Source organism: Lonchura striata, chromosome 4 (genome assembly GCF_046129695.1).
Source record: "Lonchura striata isolate bLonStr1 chromosome 4, bLonStr1.mat, whole genome shotgun sequence".
Taxonomy (NCBI): Eukaryota; Metazoa; Chordata; class Aves; order Passeriformes; family Estrildidae; genus Lonchura; species Lonchura striata.
In genome coordinates, this window is record NC_134606.1 from 37,412,412 (window position 1) to 37,427,794 (window position 15,383).

General features: G+C 35.6%; 1 protein-coding gene across 19 annotated transcripts in view; it reads left to right on the top strand.

Annotated features, from left to right (window-relative positions):
* NEK1 (NIMA related kinase 1) overlaps positions 1-15,383 on the top strand; it is a 43,463-nt gene that overhangs the window by 12,928 nt on the left and 15,152 nt on the right. For 6 of the 19 annotated variants that reach the window (XM_021553992.3, XM_021553906.2, XM_031504727.2 and 3 more), the window contains 10 exons: positions 1,307-1,464; positions 3,719-3,778; positions 3,919-3,966; positions 4,059-4,130; positions 7,134-7,315; positions 7,398-7,529; positions 10,853-10,955; positions 13,847-13,930; positions 14,455-14,538; positions 15,037-15,129. In XM_021553992.3, the coding sequence (XP_021409667.2) occupies positions 1,307-1,464; positions 3,719-3,778; positions 3,919-3,966; positions 4,059-4,130; positions 7,134-7,315; positions 7,398-7,529; positions 10,853-10,955; positions 13,847-13,930; positions 14,455-14,538; positions 15,037-15,129 (1,016 nt within the window). The other 13 variants (XM_021554156.2, XM_021554312.2, XM_021554389.2 and 10 more) reach the window with 13 other exon arrangements.

Genomic DNA, 15,383 nt, shown 5'->3' on the forward strand with positions numbered 1-15,383 from the left:
ATGAAAAATGGTTAATGAGAAGTACAATTTCTTCAAAAAAAATGTGAGATGTTTCATTAGAGATTCCAAGATAAAGCCTGGGTTCAGTCTAATTCAGTAAAATTTCTGCTAGTGGTAACAAAGAAATTCTGTCAAGATGGTCTTCATTTTAATGCATTAGTTTGCCTTCTTTTTCCCTAAATTTCCTTCCCAGTTATTTTACTTCCCTGTAATTATTTGATTGTTTGTCAAGGGCTTTGGTATATTTTGATAGTGTTGCTGACCTCCTGTTCTGTGGTAAGAGAGCCCTGCTAGCCCAGAATCAAACTCACAATATTGGTGTATATTCAGGAACTCTATGGGGAAAACAATATCCCTGAAGGCCATTGATGACATTAGTATTACAGGTTTCAGTTCAGTGTTGTTAGTGGAGAAAGGCCAGTCTCTCCATTCTATTAGGAAACCTCATCCCTGTGTGCATGAACACTGTGCTGTTAAGCAAGGCAGCTGAATGAAATGTCAGTTATCCAGCCTGAAGAACTAAGATATAAAAGCATAGGAATTGTTTTCTTCTATTTCTTATCAAACATCAAACTTAGACAAGCTAATACATCAGCTTATGTGAATGAAATGTTAGCAGTTTGTTACGGGTTCAGGAGGATGTCTATGCAAAACAAACCCAAAACCCAACTGTGATTGCAAAGCAAATTTGCTTTTAATTACTAGCAGTAGCAAATAATACATAACGACCCCTGGTTCCTGCAAAGCTGCTGGGCAGGCAAAGGACATGGAGAGTATGGCGCTCATGCAGGGATTCAGGCAGGCAGAGCACCTTCAGGATATCCCCTGGATCCACACAGTATGCATCCAGTCCTTGTCAACCCTCCACCCCAGACCCACACCTCAAGGCTTCTCCTCAGGAGTGCAATTTTTCCAGCTAGGACATCTGGCCGGTGTGTGAGATGAGGCTACAGCGGCTCATGATCCCACCTCCGTGCTAACAGCAACTCCATTGCACGTTGTTCTCTTTCACAGGTTAAATTCCCACCAATGGACCAATCCGTTGTTTCTCTTTCAAAGGTCAAGTTCCCACCAGTTATAAATTGAAGTTTTCCTCATTGTCTTGTGGATGTACACAAGAGTGAACCAAATATGGCAGGGCCTTAGACATTACTTCAGTCCCCAACACACAGTTCACCCATTTTTCTCTAGTTTTGCTGTTCTAAGACCTTAAAAATTCTTAGAAAGGGAAATACCATACACTGGCCAGTCTGGGTAGCTCAAACCCAGGGTTTTTTTATTGTGGGTTTTTTTGTTTTGTTTTCAGCTCAAAGACCAGTTCAAGAACCAACACTGACTTCAGTTGCACCAGCTCAGAAAATTACCAAACCTGCTGCAAAATACGGAGTGCCTTTAACTATCAGGAAGTCCTGTGGTACATCTAAAAAGCCTAATGAGAAGAAGCCATTGACTAAAATTAGACAGGTAAGAAACCAAGTTAGTTAAATTGAGCTGTTTTGTTCATGCCTTATTTAAATACTATGCCTTCCTTTTCAAAATGTCTTGGTATGTGGACATGCCTCATGCACCTGCAGAGAAAGTAGAGCTAGTAGTTTAAATGCTTGGCTTGCTTCATTATTGATTGTTTGTTTAGTTGGTTTTAATATAATTTTTGTAAACACCTACTTTAGGCTTGGGTTTTAATTCCAAGGCTGAATTATATTTGTGTGTTTTCATTTGCTTTGTTGGTGTTAACCACTCTTAGAAATATTGGAGGCCTGTCAGGTATACCAGGAACATTGACACTGGATAGGAACCTTTGCATCTTTTTTCTTAGTTCCAAAATAATTTCAAATTTTCAAAACAGGCAAACTTTTTCTAGCCATTTTACAAAGTATTGTTAGGCAGAGAAACTGTGTAATTGAAAGAGAAATTTCCCAGATTTAATTCCATGAGATAATGAGAAAGTTTTCTGTATACTGTCATTGAGTACTTCTGATCTTTCTTCCTGTTGTGTTGTCTTCTTTGTGTTTCTTATTACATAAAATTTTTATTCTCTCTCTCTTTATTATTATGAGTTATTTATAACTCATGGTCAGGAGTTGGTTTTGCTACAGCTAGTTTTGAGCTATATGCACATGCCAAACAACTAGCAACCAAGAGGCTGCTGCTTCAGCAAGAGAACTAGTTCAGATTTTATTCTGAATAAATAACATGGTTGTTGTTGAGGGATTTGTTTTGGGGTTGTTTTCTTCCTTCTCCAATGGCACTTCAGGAAACATAATACTAAGACCTCTGAACATATGCCAAAGTTGTAGGTGGATAGAAAGTGATCCTTGAGGTGCAAATTATCTGCGAAGTTCAACGTTATCAGAGGTTTAGAGAAAAGTTCATTGATCACACAAGCCTTGTTGGCTCTTGAAACACAGTTTGAAAAAGCAAGAAAGGAGACTCTAGACTTCTTGTGTGACCTTATGAAATCACGAGGTTTATGCGTTTTAAGGCTCAATTGGAAGGCCATCTATGGGTCTTTGTCATGGGTTTCACAGCCAACACTTATCCAACTTGCCTTGAGTCTTAATGTGGCAGGGGAGAGACTGAAGAAATATCCTCTTCACACATGTAAGGAGTCAGTAATGCTACGTTTAGACAGTCTTTTTGTGAATTGTACCTAGTGATAAGATGGGGGATAGAAACAATGGCTACAACTTAATATAAATTTTCTTCTCTGAGTCTGAGCTTGCAGATGTTAGCTGGCTTTTCAGAGGAGCATGTAATAATTGTCTCCTTTATTTAGTAATATTTCATTAACACTGTATTATTACAAGTCTCTAAAGGTTTCCAACTTCGGCAATACTTGATTTTAAATTACCCATTTGTCTGCATGTTGTCAAAACAAAATACTGTGAAGCTCTGTGTGTTCTAGTATGTTCAGAGAAACAAATCTTTAAAAGTAATGATGGCTTTTTTGAGAAGATTAAACAGCACATTTTGTTAACTATAGCTGCTTCTTTACACAGTGGTGACTGTGTTGTCATAGGTAACAAGAACCTTAGTTAAGAGTTGGAACCAAGTGAAATACCACCAAGCAAAAGAGCCCTAGGATAACCTTCCAAATAAGAGATTCTTAATATCTAGGCCCTCTCAAAGAATTTCTATAAAGAAAAGGTTGTAATGAAGAGCGATACTACCAAAGAATTAAAATTAAGATAAAACAGATTTTAAAAATCACTGCCTTCAGCTTTTGAAAAACTTTTAGTACAGGATGAACAAGTACCCCTATATCCTAGCAGTCTTTTTCACTTCAAATCTCCTGAATAATAAAGTATTTTAAACCCATTTAGTGCACACTCAGTTGTGACTTCAAGAATATGTTTTCTGATAGAATTTTTCTCTCATTCTGGTGCCATGCTGTCTAATTTGAAGTATCACCTTTCATGCAGGCATTTCCAACTTCATTGATGAAAATTACTCTAGGAGAAAAAAAGGAGGAAAACATTTGAAGTATCATTAAATCATCTGTTTTCAAACTGAGCAAAAGCTGAATCCACAGCAAGAATGACAACATACAACATTCAAACCTTTCTTCCTTATATTTTTTCCCCAAACATATAGCAATGATTTCTTTTTTTAGTATTCATGGACATACACCAGCAATTGGATTCGTAACCCATCTTGATAGAGAGTTGACAGAGTAATGACTTAGTAATAAATACCAAATTATATGCTTATTTTTCAGGAACCTTCAAAAAAGAAAAGGTTAGAATTGCCTGAAAAAGAAAAACGACAGAGAGAGCAGGTAGACAAGAGTATTCAGATTTTTCTTTATTCCCCCATAGAAATTTTAATGACATACCGTGTGGTGTGGTGTGTTGTGTAAGAATATGCAGTAGTTTGATTTCCCAGTTCCGTAACATGTTTAACCCTTACACATTGCAGATCAGTTTACCGAAGGCAGATGAAATGAGAAGATTGGAAAAAGAAAGGGTAAAATATGTTTAAAATGTGTTAAGAGTGAAGTTCAATTTTTACTTAGTGGTTCCTTGAATTTTGTTTTCCTGTATTGTTTTCTCCTTCAGATGGAACGAATAAACAGAGCCAGGGAACAAGGATGGAGGAATGTGCTTGGTTCAGGTGGAAGTGGTGTTAAGGTTGGCAGCAGATGCAGAAATGTGGTGCAGTCTGTTCTCCCCACCTTTGATTGTATGAAATGGTCTTCTCTTTTCAGAAGGATTTGCTCTTGGAGGTCAGCTCTTGAGGCTGTCCATTATTAATCTGTGGATAAGTTGAGATAGACTGTAACAGCTTCTCCCTGGCCTTTTGGAGATTATGTGCAATTTTCATTTTTAATGTTTTTTAATTTCTCTTTTCTTCTGCTAGTAATCTCTTCTCTTTCTGCTAGTAATGGTTTTCATGCACCACTTTCTTATTTCCACACTTGCTTTCGCTACTTTTCCTGTGCTGAGTGTATGCATGAGCAGCTTCTTTGACATTCAAATTTGTTCTTGAATTTTTTTGTTCCCAGGTTTTCATATTATAGTAATGGACCTCTTTCCCAGTATTAAACACTTGTTTCTAAACATTCCTTGTTATTTAGCAATGTAAGTGTTTCTGTATATCTATAAGATGTTCAGGAGGGGGGTAAAAAATTATGAGTAAATCTAATTCTTTTTTTAATGCAGTGTGTTGTTTAGCCGTTCACTTTGTATGTTATTTAATCTGATTCCCATGAATGTTGCCTTTTCTCTATTTGTGCATGGCATAGTTTCATGGAAGCATAACTGTCCCGGAAAGTAGTCTCAAGTTAGTTGATTATAAGGGTCTAGGTACTTTCATCAGACAGAGCCAGTGCAGGAATTTATGGTGAGTCTATCTGACAATAGAAAGTGGATTGAAACACAGGGATTTATTGTGGTGGTAGTGAGTCTTATGAAAATACTGGGCATAAACATGTTCAGTAGGGTTTTTGTAATCAAGCTTTGACTGAGCAATAAAGTCAAAATGGTTAGAGGTTTTATTGCTATTCCTTGTACAAAAATGAGGAACACACAAACATCAACCACGTTTCAGCAGCTGCTTATTAAATATTTCCTTTCAAAATAGATAACATCTTTGGATAGGTGCCACATTTCATATAAGTAAAGCTTAAATATAAATACAAACTTAAGCATACCAGACTAAAAACTACAAAGTGCTAATTTATTTTTTTTTTTTAATTGAATTTCTTCCTATGTTGTCCTCCTCTCCTTCAAGATCAAACTGGCAGGCACCAATACAAGCTCCCATACAACATGATAAACATGCATCCTCACATTTGGATGAGAGCTGCATGTGTTCCTGAACACAGTGTTTCTGATTAACTCAGTTTTACTGTGAACATAGAAACTGTTCTATTGTAGGTCCAGCTGCATTGTTATCTGTATTCTCAGTTATCTAGGGCAACTGTGGCCAGTGAGTGTGTCTGTTTTCACTAAGTGTCACTGGTGTAAAAAAACATCATGGTAGGTGGAAAAATGATTGAGATATCTTCTTCAAATTGGCTAGTTGAGTACAAATCATACTGCAGGCTGCTAGCTTACCATCATTTCAGGTTTCCATATGCTATTATATTCTTACTTAATTATCTTTCTCCTTTCTCCAGCATGAAAGCAGTATATCCAGGAACTCTCTGACAGTGCAGTTGAATAGCATTGTTCAAGCTTTCCAATAACACAAGCCATATACAGCCTCTTATAAAGGCACAACAGAGTCATGCATTGCATGATTCTGTCCTTTTTTGTTTGGCTGTTTGGCTGCTTGCACCTGTTTCTGAGGAAAAGTAGAGGAAGACATGGCAAGTGTTTGGCTTTGAGTTTGTGGTTCTAGGATGAACTGTAACTGTTCTCCGGACTGTTGATGAGCACTTGCTTCATTTAATTTGCCTGAAGAATGGTGATCATTCTCTAGTATTTCTTTAGATTTTGGAGACTGGACTCTAATAATAATAATATGTGAAACTTTGAATAGTGTCTTAGACTCTTAGACTTTTCCTTCTCTTTGTAGAAATCATAGTCTTGTATAGTTATTTTTATTCAGACCAACAATCTACCGCATATTTGTTTGAATGCTTAGATAAATCCTTGATTTAGTACTCTCATCTGGATTATGGGGAACCATTGATGGCACTGAAAAACTGAAACTCAGAATGTGAGATAAATTCTGTTGTCAAATACAGTCTCTTCAAGAACTTCTAAACAGGCAGTCTTAAACCTGTCACATCTGTACTCACTTGTTTGAATTTATATTAAATACTTCAGACCACTCTGGAAGGTAGATTGAAACAAATTCTATTGAATTACTAGATTGAAACAAATTCCATAGATTTACTACCATGGGCTATTTGACTGCTCCCCCAGACATGAAGGAAACATTTTTATGCATGTGCTGACAACCTTAACCTTGTTTTGCCAGTCTCATATTTTCTGCATCCATCCTTGGCTATTACTGTACACAGCTGCTTAAAACATTATTTTCTTCATTATTTTCACTTGAAAATTCTGCAGGAATTCGAATGCTTTGAGAATGACAGGTATAATTTGCACAAAGCAGTGCCTTGTGGTAGGTGTTCCCCTGATCTGAACTTTCGTAGAGAAGCATCTCAAGTCTAGTGATGGAAATCAAGTGATGGATTGGGTGGCAATGAGGGTTCTCAGATAAATCTGCATTTAGTGCCATTCAGCAAACTTAAAACTATTCTTGACTGTTTCCAGCTTAATGAAAAAAACATGTTTGGCTATAAGTCACTTGTTACTACTTCAGTTGGAATTGTATACTTTTTTGCTAAAACTTCAATTTTGGCCATGTAATATTATCTATCTCTGTTTACACTTCAATTGAATAATTTTCAGTGACTTCCAAAATGTGTGAGAGATGGCTCATGGATAACTGGACTATTTTTAAAGGAAGCTAAAATGGTGTTTTATTCTGGACTAATAAAAAAAAAAATCTCTATCTTGTAATTCATTAAAATAGGGGCATGCCAGGGATAAAACTAAGACAAATTTAGAATCATTGTAGAATATGTTAGTATTATTACTCCACTGAAGAGGTAGAAATTGAAAGAGCCTATTAAAAGCAGTATTTGTGATTTCCACCCTACCCCTTTTGGTTTCCAGGCACCATATTATGTCGGTGGAGGTGGTGTTGGTCCTATTCCTGTGTCTTCCAGAGGACGCTATGAACACTATCATGCTATTTTTGACCAGATGCAACAGCAAAAGGAAAATGTCTTCAGAGTAGCTGAAGAGAGGGGAGCCAGATTGAGGGTGAAACTACAAGACCGAGGAGTTGTTGAAAGGTATGGCTACCGTCCATTAGAAGCTACATGTGTTCTGCTTTAGATGAAAGTAATGAAAGTTAATGTACGTATTTATCTACAGAGGAATTCCACCTGGAACACGTCCAGGAGTTCCTAAGGGACCTGCAGGTCATCACCAGTTACCCGATGTTGGTGCAGTTAGGAAAAAAGTGAAAAGATTGAAGGAAGTGTCTAAACAAGCCAATGCAAACAGGTCGGACTATGATAATCTGTGAATCTGTCCCTCCATGTTAGATTCTTGTTCTGTGTCTGGTTTCATTTAGTAGTTGAGCATGTCTCAAAATCACTTCTATTCATTGGTATTGTGCTGTCTGTCGTGTATTAGACGCTCACAGACCACAATTTTTTTAGAGCCAGTGGAGATCTTGGCTTTTACAAAAATGGAAAAAATAGTTTACTCAGCAAATGTACCTAAAGTAGATTTCAGACAAAATTGTTGGCTTAATGTGGTTGCATATAACAACATAAGCCTCCTTTGCTTCGTTCATTGTTCCACTTTTTATGTTACCTGAAAAGACTCTTCTTTCTCCCACCATCTTATTCTTCCTGCCTTCTCTGCACCTAAGTGTTTGTAGTACTGCAGAGTATCTAGAATGATCCCAGAATTGTTGGCTCCTGTTTATTGATTGGTGGAAAACTTCTAGGAGCTTTCTTTATTGAGATAGGAATGCCAGATGTTGTAATGGTGTCCAACCTCTAATTCAGTATTCAAATAGTGAATTAGAAGATCTAAGTCTAATTACTCTAAATAGGTATTTTTAAATATTAAAGGACTGTAGGCAAGTCCTGATTTTCTTTTTAATGTTTTTTCTCTTTCAAATAGCTTCTTCAAAATTTATTTGCTCTTCTTTAGATCTCATAACATTGCCCAAAGAACTGTGTTTGCAGTTGTGACTAGTAAATGGGAAAATACTATTTTCCTGGAAGTTTAGTACTGTGAACATTACTGACTAACTTTCCTAGAGGCCCAAGTTTTCTCCTTCATTATTTAAGTTTTTGCAGAGCCAATCATCTGTTCCATGGAGGAAGAAATAAATTGAGTTAATGTGAGAAAAAGGAAGTGGCCAAAGAAACAATTCATTCTTACAAACTAAATTAATTCAATCTTATATTCTAATAGAATATGTATTTACAATTATAGATTTTTTGCTATTTTAAAATTTGCAGCAATAGCATCATGCTTAAAAATGATATTACAATTCTGAAAGCTCTGAGGTATGTTTTACATTTGTTATAGTAGGTTGGAGTGTTGTGAGATAATTAAATTTTTTTCCTTCCAGTACTGGGAGATATCTTTTGCCAGCTGTAGTTAAATGTATTTCCTCCTCTATTTAGTCTCAGAGCTTTGTACAAAACGCACAATCCCCAACTCTTGCCTAGATTAGGAAACAGTTTGACTCATATATTTGAAAATGGTAGATTATATTTGTCTATATATGGATAAAGTGTTTTAAATATTTTAAAATTGAGAGAAATGATAGCAGAGTGCTGCAAATTATAAATAACACAGAGACTGAAAAGAGAAACCAATTTCTCAAATACATGAATTCAGATGCGCTCAATGAAACACTGTCCAGAAGTTTCAAAATAGGTAGAGATTGGGGGTTTTTCTGTTTATAAACTGGATTACTGTTACCTGTAAATTGAGGTGCTGTTTCTTAGCATCTTAAATATGTTAAGAATTTGTATGTTACCTAGAAGCAATTTTATTACCATAACCAGCCTAGCTGTATTTCCATCCTGAATTTAATTCTTCCAGCTGAAGGCAAGTGTTCATGATGTTTCACTCAAAGAAAGAATTTAAATAATAAGAACTTTGTTAAAGATAGTCAATTTAGGGCATATATTGAAGAAGCTGAGAAATCTTCAAGTTGAAGTATTTTTCATTGTACCACCACTATTGTAAAGCTAAGTATATTCAGTGTCAACAATCTTGAAAAATTGTCTCAGGTGGAAGTGCAGCCCAGAAGAAATCTTGCTGAAATGTTGTAGGAAAATGAGTCACTCACCTTTTGAGTAAGAAAGAACATTTTCATGAAATATTAATAAAATTTTGAGATAAGATGTTCCTGTGAATTTGGTTTGAGACAAATAGAACTATTTTGGTTTGGGTTTTTTTGCAAAGACCTCTTCTCCAACACTGTAATGTTCATGATATGATAGGTGACAAACTTCAGCTGCATGACAGGGCTTTGCACAGATTTCAGTATCCACCAATTGAGTTCATATGTAGTTAAAAGGTAAAAATCTTTTTAGTGAATCTTTTAGTATGTGTACACAAACATTGGCAAGTGTTTGTTTCTTTACCAGTAACACCTGCGTGGATTGTCTTGCTTTTTCAGAGCAATGTTTGTTTTATTGTATCAAAGTGGTTTTATCTCTGTCTTCCTTTTAACAAATTGTAGCATGTGGAAAATAATTAATTTCCTTTTTGACTGGGGGATGAAGGGGCAAAATAATAAAATGCAAGTATTTTAATCAGTGTGCTAATTATTAATTACTAGAGCTTCCTGTATTACAAAATTATTATTTCTTTAACTGCCTCAGTCTAATGAATTATTGCTATCAGCATATTCCAATTTCTTCCTGACTGTTGGCAAACTCCTAGTGGTCCTCAATTAAAGGAGGCTCAGGGAACCTTGGAAAGGCCTCATCATTCTACCATTTGTAGAATATCTTAAACCATTTCTCGGTGTTTTAGTCTTATTTTAGTATGAAACTTATCTGGGTCTACTTCTAAGGAATTTGTTAGACTCTGGTTCCTCTATGATGTTATAAATGTACTTGCAGAGTTGCAGGATGCTCAGTTATGGTAAACTAAATGTAGCCTTCTTGTCTTCTCAGGCAGGTCCCTGACCTGGGGTGAAACTTGTCAAAAAACAATCATCTGCTTATGGCTAATTCTAGGGTAGGAAAATTCCTTCACGGACCCTTTGAAAACAAACAAAAAAAATCCCCCAAGATTCCCTAAAATAATTGCCAGAACACTCTTGAGAATAATAGCACTGTAGTAATTCCTTAAGTGTTAGAAGCTCTTAGTGCAAATATAGGGCAGTCTTGAAAGGCTGTCACAGTATTGACCTTACTGATTGGCTCATGTGATGAGTTTTTGCTTGTCTCTGAAGGGAAATCTTGAAGGAATCTTCTTTTTTACAAATTATAACAGTATTGAAACAAGCTGAGACACTTCCAGAAACAATCATACCAAGATTGTGTTCTGACATTCATTTTTCTTTCAATGTCAAGGATCTGGAAGGACAACAGTACACTGTTTTGGATTTATTTTTTTAATAGTTCTTCTCACTTTTACTAAGTCTATTTTCCTCCATTTTGTGGAAGTCTGACTTGTATTTTGGCTGATAAAAGACAATTTTAAATATGTCTTGCTCATATAAAGTTACTTTTTTCCCCTGTGTGTTCTAGTTAGAATAAGTGTGGGGGTAGGACAGTGGGGGTGGTGGTGTTTACAGTGTCATATTTCAGAGATGTTCATCTTGCTGTGTTGAAATTACTCAGGCAAAAAGGATGGATAGCTGCAGATAGAGCAAAGCAAGTTGAAGAATTCTGGCAACGGAAGAGAGAAGCCATGGAAAACAAAGCTCGAGCTCAGGGACACATGGTATGAAATCTGGTCTTCCTGTCTGTATTACTGTTTCAGCATGCTTTGTGAGTCTTTGAAGTAGCATCATAAGTGAAATGTTGACTAAATATTTTCCTTAAGCATTGAAAAAAACAGAGAGAATGGGAAATAAGTTTTCTGCATTTTGTTGCTAATTTTAATAAAACGTAACATAATAATGTACATTTCTTGTTACTTCATGCTTATTAACAAAGGAAGTTATCTTTGTTTGCATGTGTCTAACTTGCTATTGTGAATTTTAGAAGATTCATTTGCATTTTTTTCTGTTTATACTTTGGAGTATTGGTTAAAGTTAAACTTCATGTTATACAGTAGCTTGAACTGAAAATGAAGTTTGATTAAACTGATACAGATAATGATCAGACATAGTGGTTCATGCTAGGGAAACATTCTGCTTATTAAAAAGGTATTATAAAGTCATCCATATCTGTCAATGTTGACTCTTATAAAACCTTTACTCTTTAGAAATTTAAGTAGAAGATAGTGTCATCAAATGTTCTTTATGCTTACAGTTCTAAATTCAGTATTCCTTTAGAAAGTTTGTTTAAAACATATATGTGTTTTGATAACATGGAGGGTTTTACCTTTTGAGTGCTTCTCCACACTATTCATATGCAATTGAGTGACAATATCTTTGTCAGCTGCTGAAATTGTACTGACTGTGGTGGAGTAGCAGTGAGATGAGACCAACTGCAGATTTATAGCAGCATCTCTTGAGTTATACCTGATAATCAGATTGATTTAAAGCCACCTCTTAATGTCAGGGATTATTTCACCTACTGTAAGCAATTTTTAGGTGGCTTGATTCACTGCTTTGATGAAGTATCCTTAGATTAGTATGTACGTTGTAAAATATGAGTCTTCCTCTCTAAAACAATGGTTCTGTTTTTTAAAACCTTCCAAGACCAGTAAATAATTTTGAAAAAAAATGATCAATTCTTGTCACTACCTCTTCTTGGACAAGTTGTTGGTAGTACCATGTCTTCTTAGTAGTTAGCAGTATCAGTACTGCATCCATTTTGTTCTTGACTTTGTTGGCATTGGTATGAATTTGAGATCAGTTAAGATACCCAATTATTTATGTTAATTTTTTCAGTTATTTCTAACGTGTTCAGTGAGGTTAAATGTTTCAATCTTTGATGGGTCCCATAATAAAACAGGGAGGTTGCAGAACAGTTAAATAAGTAACTTCCAGATGTTTAAGACTTATAACTTGAAGCCAGAGTACCAAGTCCATTTCTGGATTTGTCATTGAAAGTATAAGTTATTAACAGCTTCCTTCTATTTGTGGAGGAAAATAATTTGACTAGCTGGCAGTTGTTCTTATATAAAGATGGGACTGTTGTTTGGACAATGTTGATCTGAAAGGAGAAATCAAAAGCTAATAGTCAGCCTTTTGTCTGATGACTGGCACTAGTTTACCCAGTTTCTATAAAATGTAATTGCTGTCAATTTTAATTTTCAACTGACAATCTAAATTTGTCTCAGTAGTTGAGTTGATGGTACTTTCAGAGATCTGTTTTTTAAGACAGCTGCTGACCTAATTTGCTACTTCCTACTGTAGCTTTGTGGCATTGCAAAACATGAGTCCTGATCTTTGGAAACTTAATGTAAGCAGATGAGTAAAATTAAGAACCTACAAGAAAAGAAAATCAGTTCTCAAAAATCTTGCTTCCAGTTTCTTTCTTAAGAGCAGTGATATAAATCACCATCAGTGATGGAAATAGCTAAAATAACTTCAATGCTAGAACAAAGAACAATGAAATTCCTTCAGTAGTGCCAGTAAGCTTTTGTAAAGCTCAGGACCATGTATTAAGAATAGAACCAATAACATGTATTAAAAATAGAACCAAATATTTTCTGAAAAGATTAATATGGAAAATATTCTTTTACATTTTGTATGGCTTAATGCTCAAGCTGAAACCAGCATCCATGGAGCCCTTAGGAATGTATAGAAACTACTCTTCCACAAAATTACTTTAATTTGTTCTCTGATCCCGTGGTCACTAAACCACTGAAGTGCGGTAATGTGCCATTTCCTTGAGCTATTTATTTTTCTCAATCTGAGAGATTATTTAACCACAAGCCTGAGAAAGCCAAAGCCCAGGCATTTTATAAGGCAGAAGGTCTATGACATGTATGTATGCTTGCTGTCTTTATGGTATGTTGCACTAACAAATTGAGGAGTTTTTAAAGTGTTCAGAAAAGAATTGTGGTGTATCATTAGTAAAAAATTCAAGTATTCTTTATTTTAATTCAAGCAGAAAATATGAAGTTAAATGATTCTTGTACTGTTCTACACAGAACTTTCTTAAGGTCAAAATCTTTCTGTTGACAAGTCAGAGTACATCACATGAACCAGCCTGTACACTGCATGTATATTAGACATTTAGCACAGCTTGTTAGGTGTAATGAGTATATTTAAGTGCTTTTTAGATTTTTGAGTCATCATTGTTAAAAAAGCTTAATCTAAGAACATAAAAAGATTCCACTTTCTATTTTAGGCTTAACTTAGCAATGGCAGAAATCCCAACCCTGTGTCACCATTTTTATATAATCCAGATGTACAAAACTTACACCCATCAAAATTTAGGTTTTCTGACCTAAACTTTCTATAGCATGAGATAATTAGAATTGAAGGGAGAAGGCAACTATATTCTTAGAGCTCTTGTCTCTCTCTTTGGCTACTCAGAATTTTTAGTTACTGCTGTCATATGTTTCATGTAAGTGAAAAAGGCTTTTTGGTTAAATTCAGAACATCTGCAGATCTTTGATGGATTGGGTTTCTTATAAGTGAAGAGTTATTGGATAAAGCAGATAATTTTACTGCCCCAACCACCTTCAATTTGATACCATTAAATGGCAAACAGGGTACACTGCAAAACCTGGCAGATACCTATGGAGGCAGGTCCTTTTCTGCAAGAGGAAGGAAATCCAGAAACAAGGAGGAAGAGGTATGCTTGCTGCATGTTTGCCACTTTGCTTATCACAAAAATAGCACTATTTTGACCTTGACTGCACCCAGTTTCCTTGCATGGTTCTGTCTGTGTAACAAAATTAAAGGACTTTCTTAATTTCTAGGAAATAATTTACTGTTAATGTACTAAAGTTTGGCTGTGTTTCATTGCTTTGGTTTTTAAAATAATCAAAATAGTAGTTGCTTACATCAGTCTGTGTCAGAGAGGTTCTTGAATTTGCTACACCTAGTTATCACTATATCCTAATCCTGTGATAAATGCAACCTTTTCTAGCTTTCAGTAATGTAAAATGTAGTTATAATTAATACCTATTAACTCAAATTTTCTTTATTTTAATCACATGAGAATTTTTCTGGAGATTGGTATATGCTAGTGAAGTGATAACAATAATGTTGGGGGATGGTTCACCCATTTTCTTTATGGAATTTGATATATTTTAAGTTAGCCATCCTAGAGAGAGCTTCCATAGAGCCAAAATTTTTTTCATTTCGTTGTATTAGGAATATTTGGCAAGATTGAGACAGATCCGGCTACAAAACTTTAATGAACGTCAACAGATAAGAGCAAAACTTCGTGGAGATAAGGTTGGTTAAAAATAATCTTAAATACTTAATGGAAGTTGAGTGTGGGGTGTATTCTTTTACCCCTGGTGGAAGACTTCTGTTTTAGGCAGTTTTATATAGACATATATTTCAGACAGTATATATTATGAAAAAAACTGGAATTCTAGAGCATCAATCCTTTGTTGTATACCTCACTTTCAGAACATGCAGCAGTGATGAGGGGTAGCAAGTGACAGCCCAGCATTGTAGGCTACTTTCCTTTCAACAAGAGACACATTACTTTTTTCCTGACTTATTAAAGCTTCACATCTTTTAAAACCAATCCTCCCTGAAAAACTAAACAAATAAACAAATCCCCCACTGATCTCAGAGATGAAGCTGTGTTCATGTAGACATTGCATTTAAGCAAGGAGTTAGTGAAACTCACCCATGTTAGTAATACAGTCAGTTAAAATATTCTGACTAGGCACTCATATCAGTCAGCTTTTAAATACATGAACTGATGATAATTCCATGAAGACTTTTACTTTGCAGAATGAAGCTGCGAGTTCTGATGGACAGGACTCTAGTGAGGAAGCAGAACTGAAACGCAAGAAGATAGAAACACAGAAGGTAAGTGTGGAATGGGAAGAGATGGAAGTTACTGTTGTCAAACATGTTTTATATCTCATGAGTTTTCTTCCATTTCATTTTGCTATCAATAGTTTGTTCATGTATCCACTCCAAGGGGGATGGGGGGACGGGTGTTTAACTGTATAGAGAAAACAACTCTGTTCAGCCACTTTATCTTGGTAGTTTTAAAGCAAGCTGAGACATTGTGTAGTCTGTCCTTACAAGTCAAGTGTTTTTTCCTATCCCAGTCTTTG